We start from the raw sequence: 22493 nt of genomic DNA, 5'->3' as shown, positions 1-22493 counted from the left end.
AATTGTCAGTTGTCACTATGATGTTCCGTTTACCTATTTACTATTACCGACATTTTTTTAAAGATTAATAAAACATAAATTTAACACAACTTTATCATGTTAAAAGCAAATGGCAGACTAACACCTTGACCTTGACGTAGTCACTTTCGGCTATAAAGTATTTAACGTTAATATTTACGTCATTAACAAACCTGTTCCAATTCGCCGGTGGATGAAAGATATGGTAGTTCTATTTTAATTTTTATCTTATCATTACTTTGATATAAAAATTTCAAAATAATTATGTACTTTTTGAAAACACAAAACTTTAAGTACTTAAATTATTATACACTATAATAACAGGATTACAGTATTGTATGTATTTTTAAAACAGATAGTGTCAAAGATAATGGGAAATGATATTCGTACTATACAATTTGATAAGTCTACCATAACTGTGCATTAAATATTTGTACATTGTGTTATGAAATATGTACAATCAGGGGTGGTACTAAAGGGGGGCAAGGGGGTCCAATGCCCCCCTCCAAATTTAAATTTTGTCATGTATTTTTAAATTTTTTATAAATTTTTAAAAAATTTCTATAGGTTTTTAACATTTTGCCCCTTTTTAGATTTATTTTTCATAAGTTTTCTAAGTTTAACCTCTTTGAAATTTTTTCTTAGTACCGCCTCTATGTACAATGTGGTAGATTTATTAAATAAAGTGATACGAATATTACTTCCCAAAGATAAAAGGTAAAAAACTAAAGTCTTAACATTTTATTTTAAAAATTAATTATTTTTTAATACACAAACGAATTTCATCATCCATCAACTGATGGCTGACATTTGGTATTTGTTTAACTACGCACCAACAAATCAACAATAATATATTAGACCATATATCAATTATTATCAACTGATGAATTCACCTTTTTCTTACCTAGTTACACCACCACGGTAATAAAAACAACAAGACGAACCAAAATATGAAAGTTTTGAGTTCTTTAAGATTTCTTTCGATCTGAGTTATAGTCTTATAGGTTATCTTATGATATGATATATTATAGAAATTAGAATATAGATATCTCCCATTAAGTACTTAGAGAACCATATGATGACAGAATTGAACTTCGTATCATTGTTAGTAAGTCATTACGAGCACCAGCAGTGAACTATTTTGACATAATCGCTCAGTTTGATCTACTAGTTAGACTTTGTACGTTGTTTTCAAACATTCAGTCGGGATACGACATCAAGGAAACCTCACTGCATAATGGTGAAGCCTTGTATGTATCCTAAACAACGAGATATTGACCATGAGACGTTATAAGTATTAGAAAGGAAAAACTCCAAAACTTGCTATCAATAAGGATTAAATTTAAGACCCTAAGTAAAATCGGGATTGCATCCGACCAACTTAGGTGAACAACCATCATTGGCTATTAGACTTAATTTGCACGTTCAATTTGGAAAATGCAATGATAGACTTACAAACAAATCTATAGTGATAAATTATATTTAATCCGTGTGACATCAATAAACACAAATAGAATTACTTCACTTTTCTTTATATTCATTATCTCTTTTGTTTTATGGTTCACATGTGTATGTAAACTTTGTTAGTAAAAAATAATTTGTAACTTAAGCATTTCTCATATGAGAATCACATGATATACTATCATTAAATAAACCTGACTTATGCATTTGTCATGAAATTTATTTATTTAAGTCATATTAAATTGTCCCGCCTTGATAGTGAAGTGGACATCCATGTTTTGTAATGAAGTTTGGCCCCTGGGAGACCAAGGTTCGAATCCGATCAAGCAAGGTTTTTCCTCAATTTAGCGTTGTGCCTAATGTAGCAGCTAAATTGGTGTGGTTTTTCCTCCCATGTGGTTTCCTGACTTCGTGGATTGGTCGCTAGTGGCTGCCTGCCCAATTGGATGTAGTCGTCCCGTGACACGGACGTTAAAAAAAGTATTAAGTTAGGCGCCTAGTATGTGTCAGAATCAATTTGTAGTGACGTCGCTGCAAATAGTCATGATCGGGATACCAAATATTCCTTGGTTGGGGTATGTAACGCGTTAAATTAACATGACTAACTTCTTTGGAAATCGAAATATATTTTTTTTTTTGAATGCTTGACTTTCCAACATATAGGAAAATCCAATAATGCATTATAACATTTAAGGGTGTTTAGAATTACCTTTGTAAAATACAAATAACCTAAAAAAGTATTTGGATGAAAAAATGATTATTTGCTATGAAAACATAATATTGAAAAAACATGTAAATACATGATTTCCCAAAACATAGTTTTGAAAATGCAAAATTAATTTATTTTGAAAATACAACACCAAACACCCCTAAATATTGCTTATTGTAGACTCAACTTAAACTTTGTTCCAATTTTTTGTTTTACCATTTTTTAAAGGCTCGATTTTGATTTTTTTTTAATTAATACTTTTTCGTATAATATATATATATTCTATATATATATATTTTTTTGTAATTGTGACAATTTTTTTTTTTGTACTTGGACACTTTGTCGAAGCATAATATTAATAAAACCTCAACTATTTAAAAAGAAAAACTCAGCTACGATTGTCCCTTAAATTGTTTCCCAATTATAAATTGTTCATGTGAAAATCATGCAGACCATATTATACGAAAACAAATGTAAAAGACCATCTTTTAAATATTTGTGCCATTCTCAATCAACCATTAGTCCGTGACAAAATAGTAGAAACAAAAAGTTAACAAATCGGCCAAATATAAATAGTCTTTTACCTCGATTAGACCTAGGAAAAGCATGATGTTGAACTAATTAAAGGAAAATCGAACCAAACCTTTCCAGAAAATCCCTAACCAATGTTCCAAATATTTCACAATCTTACAAGTCTTCATCAATCGTTATTTATTAACCTCATGTCTACTCCATGACTTACATCAAAATTTCCAAAACAACACACATCGAGTTAACGTAACATGTTCAACAATCCGAAAGAGGCTAACTATAATTTGAAGCTGCTAAAAAAATATTTCAACATAGATGAAAAATATATACAAGTATTGCAATTATAAATGTATGACGAAACCCAAAAGGAAAAAATAAGGAATAAAATAAAATGTTATCAAATATTGCAATCAAGTTGAATTGTACCTAATCGGGCATCTAGAGGTAACACCCCATTTTCAAACTTGACAATGATAGGAACCCATAACACAAAGACCCAACCCAACGCCACGTCTTAAGTCAATATCTCAATAAATGAAATGAGTATCTTTTATAAATATGAGAAAGTGGTCCTGAAATGTGAAATTCATTTAATTATGTCAATTCACTTGTATTGAACAAACTATAATGGACTTGTTGGAAAGCATGACCTTTTTGTGTACATGAGAATATGAGACCGCTTCTAGAGGAGCAAAATAACAATCGTCGTTTAAGCAATAATGCTATTGACAACCTTTCGTCGACTGCGCCGTTGTTTTCAAGCATCAGTTAAATGACGAGCATGCAACGTGTGTTTGTGGGTACATATATATATATATATATATATTTAATCCGACCGATAGATTAATTATGCTTTTTTATTAAGGGTAAATTACAAAAATCATACTTGATGTTTGTTTAAAACTACACTGATCATACCTACAATTTAAAAATTATGCGAGACATACCCATCGTTGCCAAAAATTTACACTGACCATACCTATCACTAACGGTCGTCTATTTGGCCGTTAAGTCAAGTCATGTGCCGTGCATGTGAGGTATCAAAATCATAATTTTGTGTATAATTCAGGTATCATCTGTGTAAGTTACCCTAATAAAAAATTATTATGATATTTATATTTATATTTCATTTATTAAAGTTGGTAGATATTGTATATTAAATTCACACACACACACACACACACACACACACACACATATATATATATTAAAAAACCTATTTCAAAATAAAAAATTTATAAAAAATATCATCAAATGATATAGGTTTAGGCTTAGGAATTTTAAGGTTAGACTAACAGTTAACCCTAAAACTCAAACCCAAAATGCTACAGGATTGCTAATTTGAGATATATTCTAAAACGGTGACGAATCTTCGACTTTGATTTACCCCTCTAATATGAGATGGATGTCATCAAAGCATACGAGAAAATTATATTGTTTTTTTATATTTTTCTTTTTGTTTTGTATCAATAAGATTCTATTAAAAACAATAAATCATAAAAAATAAAATATAATAATATAAAAGTAAAAATTTTAATGGTTTTTATAATTTTCATCCTTGTTATATTCATTTTACACGTATAACAAAATAATAATGACATACATGATAATAAACTAGATTTTAGACCCGTGTCAAATACACGAGTTTACATTGTTATAAAGATTAGATAATATTACAATTAGTTTTAAAAAACTTATATCAGTTATTATTCATTATCTATTATATTAGATTCAATGGTAAAAAGTATAAATTTGTGATTGAAAACAAAAAAGTGTAGATTAAAATAATTAAAAATTAAGTATTTACTGAGGGTAAAAAATGCAAATTATTGAAAACAAAAAAGTGTAAATTAGTGATATTTTTTCTACAAACATTAAAGTGTAAAGTATAATATTTTAATATATTTGGATAACGATTATTAGGATTTTTAATTTATAATTAGATTAATAATGACATCATCAATTTCCAATTCGATAAAAGCGAAAGCTATGATTAGTTAATAAACTATTAGGTCAGTTGTCTTTTAGTATAGATAAAGATGCATTCTTGCATCAACTATTTTTCCTGATATATTTTTCATTAAAAAAACTATTTTTATTTTCATAATAAATTTCATATTTACCAAACTTAATAATTGAAGTATAAATAAAACTCTAAAGTTCTTAATAATTATTTTTATGATGAATTACAAGGATAATACCTGAAATATGCACGAAATAACGGTTTTCATACCTCACATGCATGGCACGTGACTTCACTTAACGGCGAAATAGACGACCGTCAGCGAAAGGTATGTCCAGTGTAAGTTTTTGGCAACGATAGGTATGTCTCGCGTAATTTTTAAATTGTAGGTATGACCAGTGTAGTTTTGAACAAACCTCAGGTATGATTTTTGTAATTTACCCTTTTATTAATAAACCGACTGTTAAAATTAAATAATAAAAAGAAAAAATTACTAAGCAAAGGAGCCTTGTAATAGATAGATTTGAGCTTTTGATATGATTTAATGATGGATTGTATGAAGGTTAAGGATAAAAGGTTGAGGGAGAAAATATATTAGTTAAATGTATGAAATTGGGCAAAAGGCTTGTTTACAAATGGTAGGGTTTAGGGGTATTTATACATGTAGCCTATTTTCACTAATACAATTTTCATACTTACTAAATTACAATTTAACAACATAATTTTATATCTAATAATCTTCTCCTTGGTGTTGAATTGTAAATGTTATTTTATATCTAATAGTCTTCCCCTTGGTGTTGAATTGTAAATGTTGCATCGTCTTCAGTTTTTAAATCTTGGTGGACCCTTTTGTTGAGGATCTTTGTTGTTGAGTGACTTTGAAGCTTTCTCTCTGTCTTTATCGTTATCAATCAACTTTGACTTGTTGGATCCTTAAACATATGGTGGAGGCGAAGACTTGAGTTTCTTGTAAAATTCAAAAGCTTGGTATAAAGTGCAGAAGTTTGGCTTGGTTTTGTGTATGGAACTTGTCTTGGTTCTTACTTTACAGTATTTGATTATTTGTCTCTTGCTCCCCCTCAACCACTCAATTTTCTCAACAACATACTATTGTATCCAAAACGGATTTTTTCATTTTAGCTCTCCTTCAACCTGGGCATAATCTTCAGAGCAAAAAATCAGGCAAAACAATATGCTCCCTGTCAAAAGGATAATCAATCTTTTATATTTTTCTTTCCCTAAAAAAAATAATCAATCTTTTTTTCTAAAACTTTTTACCTCTATGTATAAGCACTTTGTCGTCTCATTTTGTTAACAGTTTAACACATTCACTGAGACAACAAACAATACTTTTACTATTTTGCTCACACTTTTACTAGTATATCAACAATATTTTCATATCTTGATAAAAAATTTTAGCACCACGTTAATTTAAAAGGATTAGTACTTTAGAATGTAAACAACTTTACACTAATTATCATAGTGTGTATTGAATTTCAATCTTATACATTGTATGTAATGAACTTTCAAATCATGTGCATTTATGTATTCGACAAATCAAAACCTTACAAGTGACACATTATATGGTGGGAAAAGAATCTGTGTGTGTATATAACTTGTCTTCGGTTACTATTGTAAGAAAGAAACTTTGTTTTGGTTCATTGTATATAAGTTTGTTTCAAAACTGAACGAATGGTGTAAGAAATCGGTCGGATACTAACGTGACACCATCAAACATCTGATACGTGGCCCAATGAGAGACCACCACATCAGCATTTAACAAATTATTTACACGATTCGTTCAGTTTAGCAGGTTACTTACATACAATGAACCAAAACAAAGTTTCTTTCCTACAATAGTAGGTGAAAACAAGTTACATACACACACAGATTCTTTTCTCATTATATGGTTGTCACATATACTTAAATACATACAATGCACAAGATTTAAAAATTCATTACATCCAATATACAAGATTTGAAAGTTCATTACATACAATGCACAAGATTAAAGTTCGATCACTATAACAATTCATGTAAAGTTGTTCACATTCTAATAATTAGAAACAATCAATTTCAACCATCACAACAAAATAATCCAAAATACACTCAACAATCCGATCCATCATTATATACTCTTCACACTTGCAAGCCTACGCGAAACAATATGGCTTCTCAAGACTGTTTTGCCCGCACTGCACGGTGAATCCATTTTCACAACCTTTATTAAGAAGCTGATTATTCTCTAATCTTGCTACAATTTTGGTTCTCGTGTGATAGTATACTTGGTAAGTAATAAGTTAACGATGGTAAAATAATATCGGTTTGATATATTTTGGTTGATTTAATCTATCTTAACATTCTTGGTCGGATGGTTATCGTACGTAATGCTTCTTAATTTTCTTTCCGAAATGCAAATAAATAAACAATATGATAAAATTACTTGTCTAACAGAAAGTAGTATATCCTTTTAATAATTCAACTATAACTTATTTTCATCATTTACCATATCGTACCGAGCTTATATGACAAGGCATAAAACAAAATATAACTAGTTTTTGACCCCGCACGTTGTTGCGGGATATGTCTTTGGCGAACGTCTGAGTGAGTTGAGTGAGAAAGTGAGAGTCCTGAGTAAGCGGACGGTATACAATAAAGTTTTGGCAAATTTATGTCAAATATTCGAACTCAAACTTTAAAAATTAAAGCTAACCATCTAGCAATAATATTAAAAATATTGTAAAGGAATAATAAGTTGTATAAGAACACAAATAATAACTATATTAATGCTTTAAATGTTTCATAAATATAAGACGTAAACATGATGGAAAAATATTATATATTAAAAACGTTATATATATGTATAAAAACAGAAGAAATTAATCAAAAACTAAATCTTTACAAGTAAAACCATAATTGTGTACAAATTGTATGATGAAAATCTGAGAACCCAAAAGTTTAGTGTCAATAAAATTGAAAACGAAAATTTTGATGTAGGATACAAGTTAAAAGATGAAAACTTTTACTAAAAAAACAACAAAACATGTAGCAATATAATAAAAATAATGTAAAGAATATTAAGATGTATAAAAACATGAACAATAACTATATTAATGTTTTAAATGTAAGATGAACGTAAGACGTAAAGCTGATAAAAGTTAGTGTATACTGAAAACGCTACATGTATAAAAAGACATGAAAATAAGTATGTGCTTTAAATGCTTGTACATTTCACGTATAAAGTACTTATACATTTACATAGGTTTTTAATATATATATATATATATATATATTAGGGTAAGAACATATATTAGGGTAAAAACATTTTTAAAATAAGAACGGCGAGAACACTTAAAAACATCATTTTGATGCATTGAAAGTCCATAAAACTAACATAGTGCATAACTAATTATCATTATTTAAGTGTTTAACAACACATTGATAAGTCAAAATTGAAAAGATCACGTTTTTTGTTGGATGCATCATTTTGAAGAATATGCATCCAAAATGGATGCACAAAACAAAAAACATGATTTTATTGATTTTGACCGGCTAATGTGTTGTTAAACACTTAAATAATGATAATTAGTTATACACTATGTTAGTTTTATGGTTTTTTTAATGCATCAAAATGTAGTTTTTAAGTGTTCCCACCGTGTTCTTATTTTAAAACTGTTCTTATTTGATTGTCCTCATATTATATATATATGTATATATATATATAAGAAAAAGTGAGTGTGGGGTTGTCACACACTTAAGTTGGGTGAAAAACATCTCACATATTAATATTTTAATATTAATAATCGAATGATGGACCCCCTGTTTTTTATGGAATAAAAAATCAAGATGTGATGGATTTTTTTACCCAAGTTGGGTGTGAGAGAACCCCACCTCCCCATATACCAATATACTAAAACATGATTGAAGTATTTTTTGTGCTACACATGACGGTTTCTTTAAATGACACGTGTCCCATTAAAACTATAATTTAAAGTTTCCTATTTGTTAACTAATTTATATTTATGAAAAGACAATATTTTATGTCTTTCAAATATTTAATTAATTATATATTCCTAATATAATACTAACTAAAATAAAATTGAGTTATTCTTCACAATAAAGTCTCTTGAAGTACATATATATAATAATCCTTCCGATTTTGTTAGCTCTACCATCGAAAACAAAATAGAAAACCAAAGAAACCCGAACTTATTTTTGTTATCCTAGCCACAAAAACTAAACAATGGGATGTTCTTGGTTCTCAATTGAACATACGGAATTTGTTTAGTGTCGTTTCGTTCTGTAGTCGGAACTAAATAAAGACAAAGCTTAAATTAGTTTCATCATTGAAGATTCAATATCTAACCTTTTTTTGAAGTTTGTCAAATCTGTTTATGTAGACTAAATGTAAAGATATTCATATTGTTGAAAATCAATCTACATGTATTCATCAATTCATAAAGATATATCTTCTGACTCACTCTATAAATTATTAGCTTGAAAGTTATTATGGTGTAACTGAAATCTAATGGAAAACTTGAAATGATTGGACTATATCAACCTTCAAAAATAACATAAGTGATATTTTTTTTTTTATCATGAGTTTAGACGTTATAGTCGTATGTTACTGATATCAAGATTAATATATTGACCAATAGTTATAAAATAAGGCTAAATGCGCCGGAATGCAGTCAACTAATCCTAAAAAGTTATTGTGTGCACGAACTTTAGGTCGACTTTATTGTATTCAGGAAACTTGAAATTATGTTTATTGTGAACATAAAACGGATGCGGGACCGGTTACTTCACATAAAACTTGTTTATTTTCATATATTTTTTTTATTGTGTGCATAAACTAATCCCAAAAAGTTATTGTGTGCATACCACGTAAGCCGTCAACGGGTCAACGTGAAAGTAGTGACCGGCTAACTTCTTACCCGGTGACTTTGGTTTACTATGAGACTTTTGAACAAGTTTCCTGAATACAATAAAGCCGACCTAAAGTTCGTGCACACAATAACTTTTTAGGATTAGTTAACTGTATTCCGACGCACTTAGCCCTATAAAATATGGCTTTCGGAATAACCGAATAAAAGCATGTTTAATATAAAACATATGATCAATTCGTACATTGTACGGGTATTATTACTAGTATATATATATCTATATATTTATTAAAACAATAGGAATCCTAACATTTTAAAGGCCTCCTCAGTATAAAGTTATTTTTAAAATTTGCCACATAGGTTTTTATCCTGTGTGTCATTATTACATTTTTTTGACAATATTTATCCATTAAATATTAAATAAAAAAGATATTTATATACAAACTTAAGAAACCAAATCCCTTATATTTAAGAAACAAATCCCATATGCAAAAAAGAAAACTAAAACCGTATAAACTTAAATATGAGTTTAAATTTTCTATATATCTTTTTTTTTCCTGTAAAGGCAATATTCTTTATCTAACTTTTTTGATCTTGGATTCATTTAATCAAATCGTATATTATCAAAATCATTTCATTATAGGAATTTAAATATTTCTAACTAGATAATGATATCACAATTTGATTAATTGAAGTTATGGGTTATGCGAGTTCATTTCTTTCACGGGTAGCAATTGTTTTAATAAAAACATGGGTTGTAATTACAATTGTTCCTGATCAAATACGATATTTAGAGCAATTATGCAGCCACAAGATACTATCAATCTCATTTAAATTAATTTTCACTATCCAAGTAGCACAACACCATTAGGTTTCTAAATATGTTCAACTAAGTTTATTTTTTTTTTTTTGGTATTTAAATGTTGAACATTATATATATTATTGATTTCAATATCAATATTAAAACTTTTAAAAAATAAATTTAATATCCGCACATCGTGCGGGTAAAAAACCTTGTATATATATATATATATATATTCCAACTTCGATTGTAATACGTGTAAAGATTTTCAAAATATACAGTAATAATTGTTGAGGTAAAGCATGTGTAAAGATTCCCCATAGAAAATGTATCGATGACGTGTATTCCAAGTTTTCTATATGTAACCGGAATCAAATCTTAAAGATTTCTCTTTATAACTTAAAAAAACACAGTTGAAAAGCAGACTTTTCTAGTTTATTTTGATATATTTATGTCTAAATGAGTAGTCTATATGTTTTGATGGCATGGTCTAATGTTTACTCACAAAACGTTTCGGATTTAATTCTTGCTTAAGTGAGTATTTTGAGGTAGGTAAAAACATTGTTATAACTAGTAATGAGAAAAATAACCTGGTTAAACCATTACATTCGTATCAACATATATCTAAAGTTTTAGTTCAATTAACTATAAAAAGGTAATTGTCTGGTGTCCTGTAGGGTAATTTTGTCTCTAAAGCTAACAATCATGCAATACTGTCTAACAATGCCCGAGAGAACTTAGTTTGACCGAATATGCTTTTGCAGAGATTCCAGATGGGTACCTACCAAGCCGTTTTTTTTTTGGGCAGATGGTCATTGGGCTGTAACCCATATGGTTTAGTCAGGGACAAATCTACAATGGGGGCAGTGTGGGGAACTGCCCCCATTTCAATTTTGGTACAATGTAATTTTTTAGAGATATATTTGTAGTTTTGTTCCTAAATAATAATAATAAACAGAAAATACATTATACATACAAATGTCATCATCGTTGCCATAAGCCTCTTCTTTGAAAGTATGTTACTTATGTTGGAAGCATTAGTTTTGACATAAAATTTTCTATCGCTAAAGTAAAAATCTTCAGTTATTTTGATTTTTAACGAAGTTGAAAAAGAGAAGTTGAAGAAAGTGTTTTATTTGTTTGGGTAATTATATCATACATTGATAAATAGTATAGTTGTATGTGAAAATGTTATTTTATTTTCAAGTTATTATATAATAGTAATCATAATAGTCAGGTCAAAATTTATGTATAGGCTAAATTGTAAATCATTGATTTCGATATACTTATTTATGTTGTTTAATATAACGTAACTCCTCCGTTATCACATGCTCTAAAATTGCAAAGACCAATGTTCAAGTTAAAGATAGATGTTCTCATAACTGGCACCCAGACGAAATTATTTTAAGGGTCCAATTTTTCTAATTCTCCGGTGAGAGTTAATTTTTGTTTAACAAATTTTTTCCACTCAAAGATAACTCTAATAAATATAATAAAAAACTTTTAAATTTGCCCTCTCACAAAAAAATTTCTGGCTCCGTCCCTGGGTTTAGTCCAATTGATTGTACAATAAGTTTACTAAATCAGTTTATTAAAGTCAACTTAAGTATAGTAGTAATTAAATTATACTTTTTTCCTCGTATTTTAAATTATGAAATAGTTAGATTATCTTAAGAAACATGTATGAATTGATTTTTTAAATGAGAACTAAAAGATAAAAGTATTGCCACTGACCAATATTCTTATGTTAAATAAACTAGCTAGTTATTGTTTAGTTAACTTAAGAAAAGAAATGAGAAGAGAGGGAAAAAAAGTTTTCCTTCCTAATCACCTCAAAAATGAGAGGAAAACATTTTAACCCAAAAACAACTACACTCTCTCTCCTAATCCTTTCCACTCCTTCCCTTTCCACACTTAAAAAAATCTTAAGAATGTATTTTATAATTTTACCTTCTCTTCTCTTCTCCTTTCATCTCTTAAGTTAACTAAACAATACAGTGAAAGATATTAAATGATTTTATCTAGATTTTATTTTAACGGTAAACTATCTTATTCATATTCTTATATTAATTTGAATTCATAAGGTGAAACCTAACACAAAGAAAAATGATTATTCTTTCTAACAAAATACCTTAAAAATCCTCATAACACTCTAAGAAAGTGACATTATTCTCTTTCCTAATCTTGTCCCCTGATTTTCTCACATGTCATCATCCAATAGTTAGAAGAATTTTTAGGCTATTTTGTTTCCCGAAGATACCTGACCCTCTCCCAAGATTTAAATCATGAAGGGAAACTCCATACTACCTTAGACGACTGGCGTGTAATCAATCAACTGATAAAGATATTTTTACTTAAGTTACCCAAAAATGATGGAATTTTTTTACTGTTAAACTTTTATATTTGAAATGATCTATCGGTCAAAAGTTTATCTACTATTATATAGAAGCCTCCGGAAAACTAATTATTCTCTAAACCTTGCGCTTCCAAAGCATCTAATGTGATCATTAATCCAATGATAATTATTAAAAAAAACTTTTGAAGTAGAACCTTACAATTACATGAAGAATTTGGTAGTGAAAAAATCGTATATTACAATTGCGTTTGTTAACTTGTCTTTTGGACACGTTAATTATAAGACAAAAGTTGTTAGTTGTTACAATTGATTGGCCCAAAGTCAAGAGTCGGGTTATTATTATTATTTTTTTTAATTGAAGCCGGGCAGGTTTATAGGGCTTAACGTTGCTTATATTTTTCCACAAGATATTGATGCATAAACCTTCCATTATTCAATCAATTAACGGGCGAGATAAAGTGTTTATAGTCACATTTTTGTTGCACTATCGACTGCTCTTGTTTTCATTATGCAAAATAATATAAAGAAATAAAAAGGAAAACATCAAACGGTTTAGAGATTATTCAACAAAATAGTTAGGGGCTATTAGTTTGTGCATATAAATTTTGTTCGTATAACCTCGTGTAATAAAGAAAGTGTAGTTTGTAGTATTTGGAGATTCTGTTTGTATAATCTTGTATGATAAAGTAACTCTAGTTTGTAGTATTGAGAGTTTTGTTTGTATAATTGTGTTTCATATAGTAGCTAGAAATGGAGATTAGGATTTCAAAACTTCATAATAGTACATAATGTTTTAGGTGAATATGATAATTTATTAGGTCTAACAAGTTTTACAAATATACCATAAGTAAATTATGGTTTAAGAGCACCTTTTCTCTAGACAACTAAAAGTTTTGTTGTAGAGATAGTCATTAACTTAACAAAAGTTTTAAACTCAAACTCCCGTAAATTCCCACAAATATGCACTAAAGCATATTAGTATATGACATAATCATATAGTGATTATAGTCCCAGCTTTATGGAATTATGATTACTACTTACTGGCTACTGCCCTTCAATAAGCCATAGGGCCTTATTAAATTATTTGGGCTCTTTGTATTAACACTGCTTTCAAGTACCAACCATAGTCCAGCCTTACGCTGTCATACATGAAAGATTATTTATTTTGGCCCATTTTAGCCATGCGCCCGGGTTTTTTATCCGTTTCCAATACTTCAACTTTTATGCATCAATAAATCTGTTTATATGGTTTTCCTATCTACTTTCTTCATAATATACAATGCGAACCCATGTTAAAACATGAAAAGGCTCAAATGAAGCACTTAGGTTGACAATAATTTGAGTTACTTTATTTAATTATCATAATGGTGATATGTTTTCATGAATTGCTAAAAAGAGAAAAAATAATAACTAATTCATAAATTTGAGCTCACATTTCCACCCAACGCAACCAGATGAACTGCCCATTTTCAAAGTCATTATGCATTATTGCATACCAATTGTTAAATGGATTGGTCTAACGGCCCACTATCTTTGTGGTGTCCAACCCTCCACCCACGTATACCCCCGGCCCAACCCATCAAACACAAACTGCAGTACCGTATAGCGGTTCAATTTATTACTACTAAGGTAAAAAAGGATTGCTCGTAGTCAAATGTCTCCAACAATGTACCGAATAGGGGTGTTATCGACTCGAGCCGAGTTCAAGCTTAGCATGACTCGATAGCTCAACGAGCGTTTAGTGTGTAGGCTCGAGCTCGACTCGTTGTACCTACGATATGGCTCGAGCTAGGCTCGAAAAGATCGAAAAAGACTCGAGTTTGGCTTGTGTCTATAAACATGACTCAAGCTCGGCTCAAAAATATATATCAATTATAACAAAATTTATACAAATGGCCCATGTAGAATTAGAAATTAACTATTTAAGAATTATATATATAAATATATACCTATGGAAAGCTCGAAAAGCTCGATAAGTATTCGAGCCGAGCTATGTAAAGCTCGAGCTCGACTCGATAATTATTTCAAATCTGAATTTAGGGATCGAGCTCAAGCGAGCTCTATAATAGTTCGACTCGATCGAGTCGAGCTTGAGTTGCTCAAAAAAATCTTGGCTCGTTGGCAGCCCTAGTACCGAACATCAATCGGTGACCGTACAAGCCAAACCTCTTTTTTATACTTCAAAATAATATAATGTGTTGAGTAGATATATTCAACGAATTGCAAAATAGATAAATTATAATAACAAGCTTGATTTGTTTTATATGCCTAAATCCTATATTCCTACTCTGTGCTTCAATTTATATTGGCTATAAGTTCTACATATAAATAAACTTAGTAATAGAGAATTACTAGATGACATATGCTTTTGAATATACTATGTATTGATAATGCGAAATAGTTTTCATATATTAATTCAATAAACATACGTTAGTTAGGGTCAATACTAATTACATGAATATAATGACATGCATATAAGTCATTTCTTTATTCATTTCATATCTTTGAATTTGTAATTAGTGTGTGTACGAAGATTTAGAACTTGTAATCAAATAACACATCCAAGTACTTCTGTGTTGAAGATTGTTTCACCATTATTGTTAATTCAATCTAACTTATCACCATTGTTTGGTTGATACTTAAGTTCTCCACCTTTAAAAGCTTCCAATTATTATAATACAGAGGACAAAACAAATTCACATGATTTAAAGTTTTAAACCAACATTCAGTTCAGGTTAATAGGCTATATGACATTCTTTTTGAATTATTATATTTCCAAAGATAATTGGAAATATATAATAATGCTACCTTGGATTTTATCATTTCATAGTACATTTGTCTATCATGTGGAAAAAAGATAACTTGGAATCATGTGTATATGAATAATTTGTGTTTGTTTGTGTTTGGAATTTATAATATTTAATAAATGACAAGAAATCTCGAAGTTCTTATTTATCTCTGAAAATGATATATATACTTGATTATGATTTATACTAAAGCCTCCATAACATATCTTTTGACCTTTCCTATTGATAACTGATGATTGTTTATGTAAACTATAAAACATGTTAGATATAATCATGGATATGAACATTTCGAAATAATTTCATATACTTTTCAACGTACGGTTATTATTGAATCATACCTTTCACAAACCTGATAGTATAAAATGACTGATAAATGTGATATATTTCACTGTACGTTTTTAAATAGGTTAAAAGGACAAATAAGGAAAAAAGAAAAAAAGAGAGGGGTAAACAATGAATTTTGTTAGTTAAATTGTAACTCACGTTCTAACTTTAATAATTCTTGACATGACAAAAATTCAATCATAACTTCTCCAGTCAACAATATACTCAATTTTGACCTATACCCAAACACAGTAATTCAAAGCACACGTCTCATTGGTTTTACGAAAATAGTAATCACAACAAAAATTAACACATACACAATATGTATAATAACTTAATGCAAATCAATAACTATATCTGCAAAATATGTTATTGTGGTGAATGACTAAATTCTTAACTTATAGAAATAGTTAAAACTTTTAATTTGGAAAGGCACTACATAAAAATGTAAAACATGTTCAAATCACTTCAAATTATTAGCGGAGTAAAAATACTTTTCAAATGTGTTCATAATCAATATTGCTAAGGTTTTAAGATAAAACTAGTGGATTCACATTCAGATTTTTATGATAGTTGTATATAAAATGATGTTAAAACACTTCCACGTTTCAACCAAACCCTCTCAACTATATATTGTACTATTGTGTAGCTTCATCCTATATATTAGGGACCCGAAATCAGTTATCAATCTAGTTCGAACCTGTAGTGAGCTAAAAAACATATAAAAGATATAGAACAATATTAGTGGAAGTAAATGTTACAATCAAATTTGTTGGGTGTGGAACTTCCAAACTAATACAGTAATACTCGTGTAGTACTTATGTTAGGGTACCTAGCTATATCTTTCTTTTTAAATTTTAAATATCGAATAAAGTATAGAACAATATTAGTTGAAGTAAATGTTGCTATCAAGTATCAAAATTATTGAGTCGGGAAATTCCAAATTAATGCTTATATTAGGGTACCTATGTCTTTTTTGCTACATATAGAGAAAAAGGTATATAATTTGAAATACAAGAGCATTTTTCTTTTGGTATATAGTTACATACTTGCATCATGATTTGTTTTTTGATTAGACTGTTTACCCAGCCAATTAACTTTTAAATTTTATACACAGTTGATATTTTCTGTGATCAAATGAACTAAACAATTGGCCAAGAACATTTATCAAATCATTTTTGATACACGATTACAAAACAAATTTTTTCTAATATATGTATTACAACTAAGATAAGGTGATATACACTTAAATTTTAAATTTATCGGTTTAAAAACTTTTACCAAAAAGTACACATTTTTTTTATGGTAACTCATCACATGGTTTATATCATTTTATATGAACATTTTTTATTATTTACGAGTATTTTTTTGAATGACTCATTTTGTATGAACTTAATCAAATTAATTACTGAATATGGTTAACTAATAATGGTTGTGAGAATTTAGTTTAGATCTATAATAATGAGTATATGGTTAACAAACTGAGTGGAGATTTTTATTAGAAAAAACAAGTAAAATCATGAAAATTCAAAAAGGAAAAAAAGTCTCCTTAAAAATGAAAGAACAACAAAGTAAAAATTATGTTGGCATTTCAGGCCATTATCCAACACGGTTCGGAGAGCACTTTTAGACATACCAATAAACTAAATTTAATATGTGTAATTAATGATTTTTCATCTGGTCACAAAAATACCAACTATCTACTAAAATTTAATATTAGTTGGACAATTCATAGTACAACCACCGTATACAAACACAAAAATACGTTTTTCATTTTAGTCTTAAAACCAAAAAATAAACACAAATATTATACGGAGTAGTAATATAGTATTGATAGAAATTCTGAAAGGTAGCTGAACTGTTGAAGGAAACAAAAACAAAGGTTGTTGATGTCCTGTACAACCCATTTGACACGGGCCTGAATTCCAGAAAGGCTTTGTAGTCTTGTAAATTGATTGTCATGTGGTTTGGCATGGCTTACAACTTCTTTTTTTCTTTTTCCGCTGCATCGTCTTGTCTTTGCCTTCATTATTTCCGCACTTGACATTTTAAATTGGCCACCTGCCTCTCCTGAACTTTAATTTCTCCTCATTTTAAATCAAGTACATATGATGATATGAACAAACCTGTGGCCATTTGGAGCCATAGCAGATATGGTTCGAAACAAGCTTTACATAGATAAAATTGATCACATGACCAGTTTTTGACTTTTTGGTATTATTTGTAGTATTTCATTGGCCATTTTATTTACAAATAGGTCAAAATTAACACTAAAGCCTTTTCGAATTTTATGTTACTTGTGATATACGGAGTACTAGCTAGATTTTATGTTACTGTACGTATTAGCATGTAATATTAGCTCGTTTGTAACTTATATATTAACCCAAAATTTGTTTAAACTTACAAATGAGGTTTTACATAAAGTATATTAACAAGATAATTGCCACTTCTTTTCTTTTATAAGAATCCAGAAAGCATCATTGTCAATGAAAAAGGTGCATTGTATGCTATAAAGTATAGTCGCATTCTCTAAATATATATAAAAAATGTTCATAATAAAGAATTAAAATTATGTGTGCATGCATATTTATGTACATAACATTTGGCAGATCCAAAAAGACTTGGTTGATTAGGAATATGTTATTTTCAAAAACTTATTTTACTAGAAAGCATGCCGCACCCCTTGATGTCAACATTGTACTTAAATATGACTTGTGAATTCAAATTTTCCCAAATGAGTTTGTCCCGACTTATTATATATATATAATATATATATATATATACTTGTTTTACAATACTCAACCCCTATATATATATATACCCTATATATATATATATATATAGGGGTTGAGTATTGTAAAACAAGTATTAAAGTAAAACAGATATGACAAGATCTTGACCCTTAGATCATGGTTAAATTGATGCACGAAGATTCATAGAAAAATTGATGTACGATGATTTTCATGATGCACAGTGATTATCACTGAAGAAAAACCTATTGTTTTATTTGTTTTACTTTAATACTTGTTTTATTTTACCTAAAACCTATATATATATATATATATATACTTCCCTTATAAAACATATTGGATATCTATTTTAGGAAACTTAAGCATTTTTTTCAGTATCTTCATTTTACCCTTGACTATTTACAATATCTAATAAAACAAACCACTTTTTTTTAAAATAAATTTTATGTCTATGAAAAACCAAAAATATTTTTTTCTTTTATTCACAAATTTAAATATCTCCATCTAATATACCTATAATATCCTTAATGAAATAATTTACAGTATATATCTTCCAACACTTAAAATAACCAATACCATCTTTAATATCAATTACTTTTACATTCATCACCATCATCGTTCCCATCACCGTCCCCATTGTTGTCCCCAATGCGCCCCTACCACCGTTACCACCACCACCTCTGTCATCACTACTTATACCGCCGCTGCATTGCGTGAGTATAATTATAGTATATTAATATTGTACACCACTTATTTTTAAGTCATTACTACAATAGGGTAATGTTAAAACAAAAGATTTTAATAAAAGTACTTCTTAGGTTTCACCAAATAATTTATTTTCTTATCAACACAACTTTTAAATTTTGTATGAATCTTCAACCTTAATATATCACATGTCATATATGACTAGAAAAAAAAAAAGAAAATAAGGAAAATGATTAATCTTACTAACCAAATAGTTTCGAACCAAATAGCATAATAATTCTCTTAACTATGAGATGATGATATATAGAAAAATCAGGAGACATGATTAGGAAAGAGAAACAATAAATATCACATGTCACCTTCTTAATATATTATGAGGATTATTAGGCTATTTGGTTTGGAAGATTTTTCATTTTCCAAAAGATAATATATACATATGTTTCAAGTTTCCCAATAACTATATATGTGATTTCGAGAATTGGGAATATAATGTTTTGACGCTGGTGAAAGTTTTCTACAAAGTTTATAAACATAAATAATTTAAATTAATACTTATGTAAAAGGACAATCATCACAAGGTAACACGGATTTATCAATATCTATATTTTAGATGTAATATTACTTTTCACGGAAAAATAAAATATAATTTACGTTATCTTTGAATATGTAAAAATTGTATTAGTTCTATTGATGTAAAAGTTAAGCAATGAATTTCAATTTTATACAAGAACTTACTGATAATCTTAGTAAACTTTAAAATCAATTATTCAAACGTATTAAAATTACTACAAATAATGTTGCATTTGTTCACACTTGTAGTTAGCGTGAACAAATTAAAATTTTTGTCACACTTTTATGTGTGTAAATATATGTAGAATTAAACGTAGGTAAAAATTCATCCACACTAAAAAGTGTGTATAACTAAAAGTTCACACTTTTTAATATGTATCTTTATAATTATTTTATAATACCCCATTTATTCATACTTCACCTCATATAAAATAACCAAACAATTTTTGTTTTGGAAAGGATAAAACGTAAAAGTTAACAAGATATTAAAAGAAAAATAAGGCGTTGAATATCTATCATTTGTAAAATTGAAAAATGATAAATTTAAAGGAAATGCTAGTTGGGTTGTATTTAACGTGCATAAAAAAACTTGTATCTTCCATATTAAAAGTCCACCCCTTGATTTTCATGATAAATGTACAAACAATTTATGTACCTTAAACACAGCCCTAAGGGCTGTATTTAGCAAACCCCTAAATTTAATTAGATTAATAGACTTGAAAGACCAATGATGACTAGTCCAACTTGTCAGAGGCATATCAGATTTTACCCAAGGTCTTGAGTTCGATCCTTAGGGATGACAAGTTTTTGGATTTTCCCCCCAAATACTTGTAACGGCCCATGGTCAAAATTTTGTTGTCTAGCGTATGTCGTACATGCAAGGTTTCACCATCATACAGTAAGGTTTCTCTGATGTCACATACCGACTGAATGTTAAAAAAAAATAGACTTGAAAGTTTGTTTTAAAAATGATGTTATCACATGCAAATAAAATAAATTATGATTACGAAAGATAATAAAAATTATAATTAGGAAAATTAACGAGTGAACATGTCAACACTATATTTTAGTTATTATTTTAATATTATTTATTAATCACATATATTTATATATATCTTTCTCTGTTAAATTTTCTTTAATAAAATGCACTCATCTCTCATTAACTTTTTTTTTCCTCTGGCAAAACATAATTTTACCCCTCTGAAAAACTCAAAAAGATAAAAACTCAAACTGGGCCTCCTGAAACTTGGGCTGGATAACTGGCCCACATTGTTTTAATTATTATGACATATAGACTTCAATACTAGAGCTTCTGAAAGAAAGACATAGCGGACAGGCTGAAACGACGCCGTCGCATTCTGTACAAACACATAAATGTCGACAAGGCAGCAACACCACTGAGGCAACTCGTTTCCCGCACGCTTTACAACCGGGTCCACTCATCAAGACAACTCGGTCCGGGTCAATATATGCTGACTCGGCATCCTGCACGTCACCGCTTGTACACGTTAGCCCAACTTCAGCTTCATTTGCTAACCTACGCCTCCCGCTGACGATAGCATCATTTAGTTGGGATTGTAAAGCCGCAGCTTCAATTTCATGTTCCCTCGCTCTCGCTTGCCAAACCTGCGCCTCTGCGCTAAGATGCGCCGCCCTGGCTTCTAATTCTAAATTGCGCCGGGTGGCTTTCTCCGCCTCTGCGTCTTTGTCTTTCATCCGCCGTGAAATTGACTCCTCCGCCGTCCGGATCAGCGCATGATAGTGTACCTGCCTTTTATTCGCTAACGTGCGCCGGAGCTCCTCACTCTAAAGTTTTTAATAAAAACAGAAAAGTTAGAATTTTTTATTTTTGAAAAAAGAGATGAAACCCAGAAAAAAGATTTGATTTTTAGATTTGGGTTTAACCTGGGTGTGAAGAAAGCGGTCGATTTCATATCGTTGTTGTGTAATTTGTGTTGATATTTCTTCGGATAAAACAGAGGATTGTGAAGACAAAGAATGTTGTTGTTGTTGCAAATGTTGTTGGTCGTTAAAAGATAATCTAAGACCGGTTGAAACGTCGACGTTTTGATGCTGTAATTGTTGTTGTTGTTGATGATGAAGAAGTGACATCAATTGATTCATATCTATATCTCTTCTTCTTTTTCTTGAATTACTCTCAGCTATATATATATAAACCAACAAAACAAATTTTATAAATCTTATTGAAAATGGATACTATATATGAGATTAAAATTGAAAAAAAGATTAAAAAAAATAATAATTTACGCATATACAAATGTATGTATACATATATAAATACCTGGGGAATGAAAATCGGTAGGATGATGAAGAAGGAATGGGGGAGGTTGGGATTGTAATTGTAATGAATTACAATCTTGATGGGTGATAATATGTGATGGATATTGAGCTTGAACAGCCATTGTTATCGTTATTATTATTATGGAAATATAATAATAAGAACAAGAAACATTAAATAAAATAAAGAAAAGAAAAGCAAGGAGAGGAAATATGGTGTGTGTAGGGGGGATGATAAATACAGGCTAACACAAAAACAGCATGAAAGAGAAGATGGATAGAGAGGCTCTATGGAACACGCACTATAGGCGGA

The 22493-nt window shown here is 29.3% G+C and overlaps 1 protein-coding gene across 1 annotated transcript; it reads right to left on the bottom strand.

Annotated features, from left to right (window-relative positions):
- Positions 1-20998: 20998 nt before the first annotated feature.
- Positions 20999-22493, bottom strand: LOC122600280 (BOI-related E3 ubiquitin-protein ligase 1-like). The gene is made up of 3 exons (XM_043772983.1): positions 22185-22493; positions 21788-22044; positions 20999-21688 (listed from the first exon to the last, which is right to left on the bottom strand). The coding sequence occupies exons 1-3, from the start codon at positions 22303-22305 to the stop codon at positions 21164-21166; spliced, it is 903 nt and encodes a 300-aa protein (XP_043628918.1). The 5' UTR covers positions 22306-22493; the 3' UTR covers positions 20999-21163.

This window comes from Erigeron canadensis, chromosome 5 (genome assembly GCF_010389155.1).
Source record: "Erigeron canadensis isolate Cc75 chromosome 5, C_canadensis_v1, whole genome shotgun sequence".
Classification (NCBI taxonomy): Eukaryota; Viridiplantae; Streptophyta; class Magnoliopsida; order Asterales; family Asteraceae; genus Erigeron; species Erigeron canadensis.
Note: the sequence above shows the minus strand (reverse complement) of the source record. Positions and strands in the feature narration are given on the sequence as shown.

What these genes read in the sequence shown, in the direction of transcription:
- LOC122600280 (XM_043772983.1), bottom strand. Translation starts at nt 22,305, where the DNA reads ATGGCTGTTCAAGCTCAATATCCATCACATATTATCACCCATCAAGAT. An exon ending in TACCGATTTTCATTCCCCAG is followed by an intron (nt 22,045 to 22,184) that starts GTATTTATATAT and finishes ATATATATATAG; the next exon opens with CTGAGAGTAATTCAAGAAAA. An exon ending in ACCGCTTTCTTCACACCCAG is followed by an intron (nt 21,689 to 21,787) that starts GTTAAACCCAAA and finishes TAAAAACTTTAG; the next exon opens with AGTGAGGAGCTCCGGCGCAC.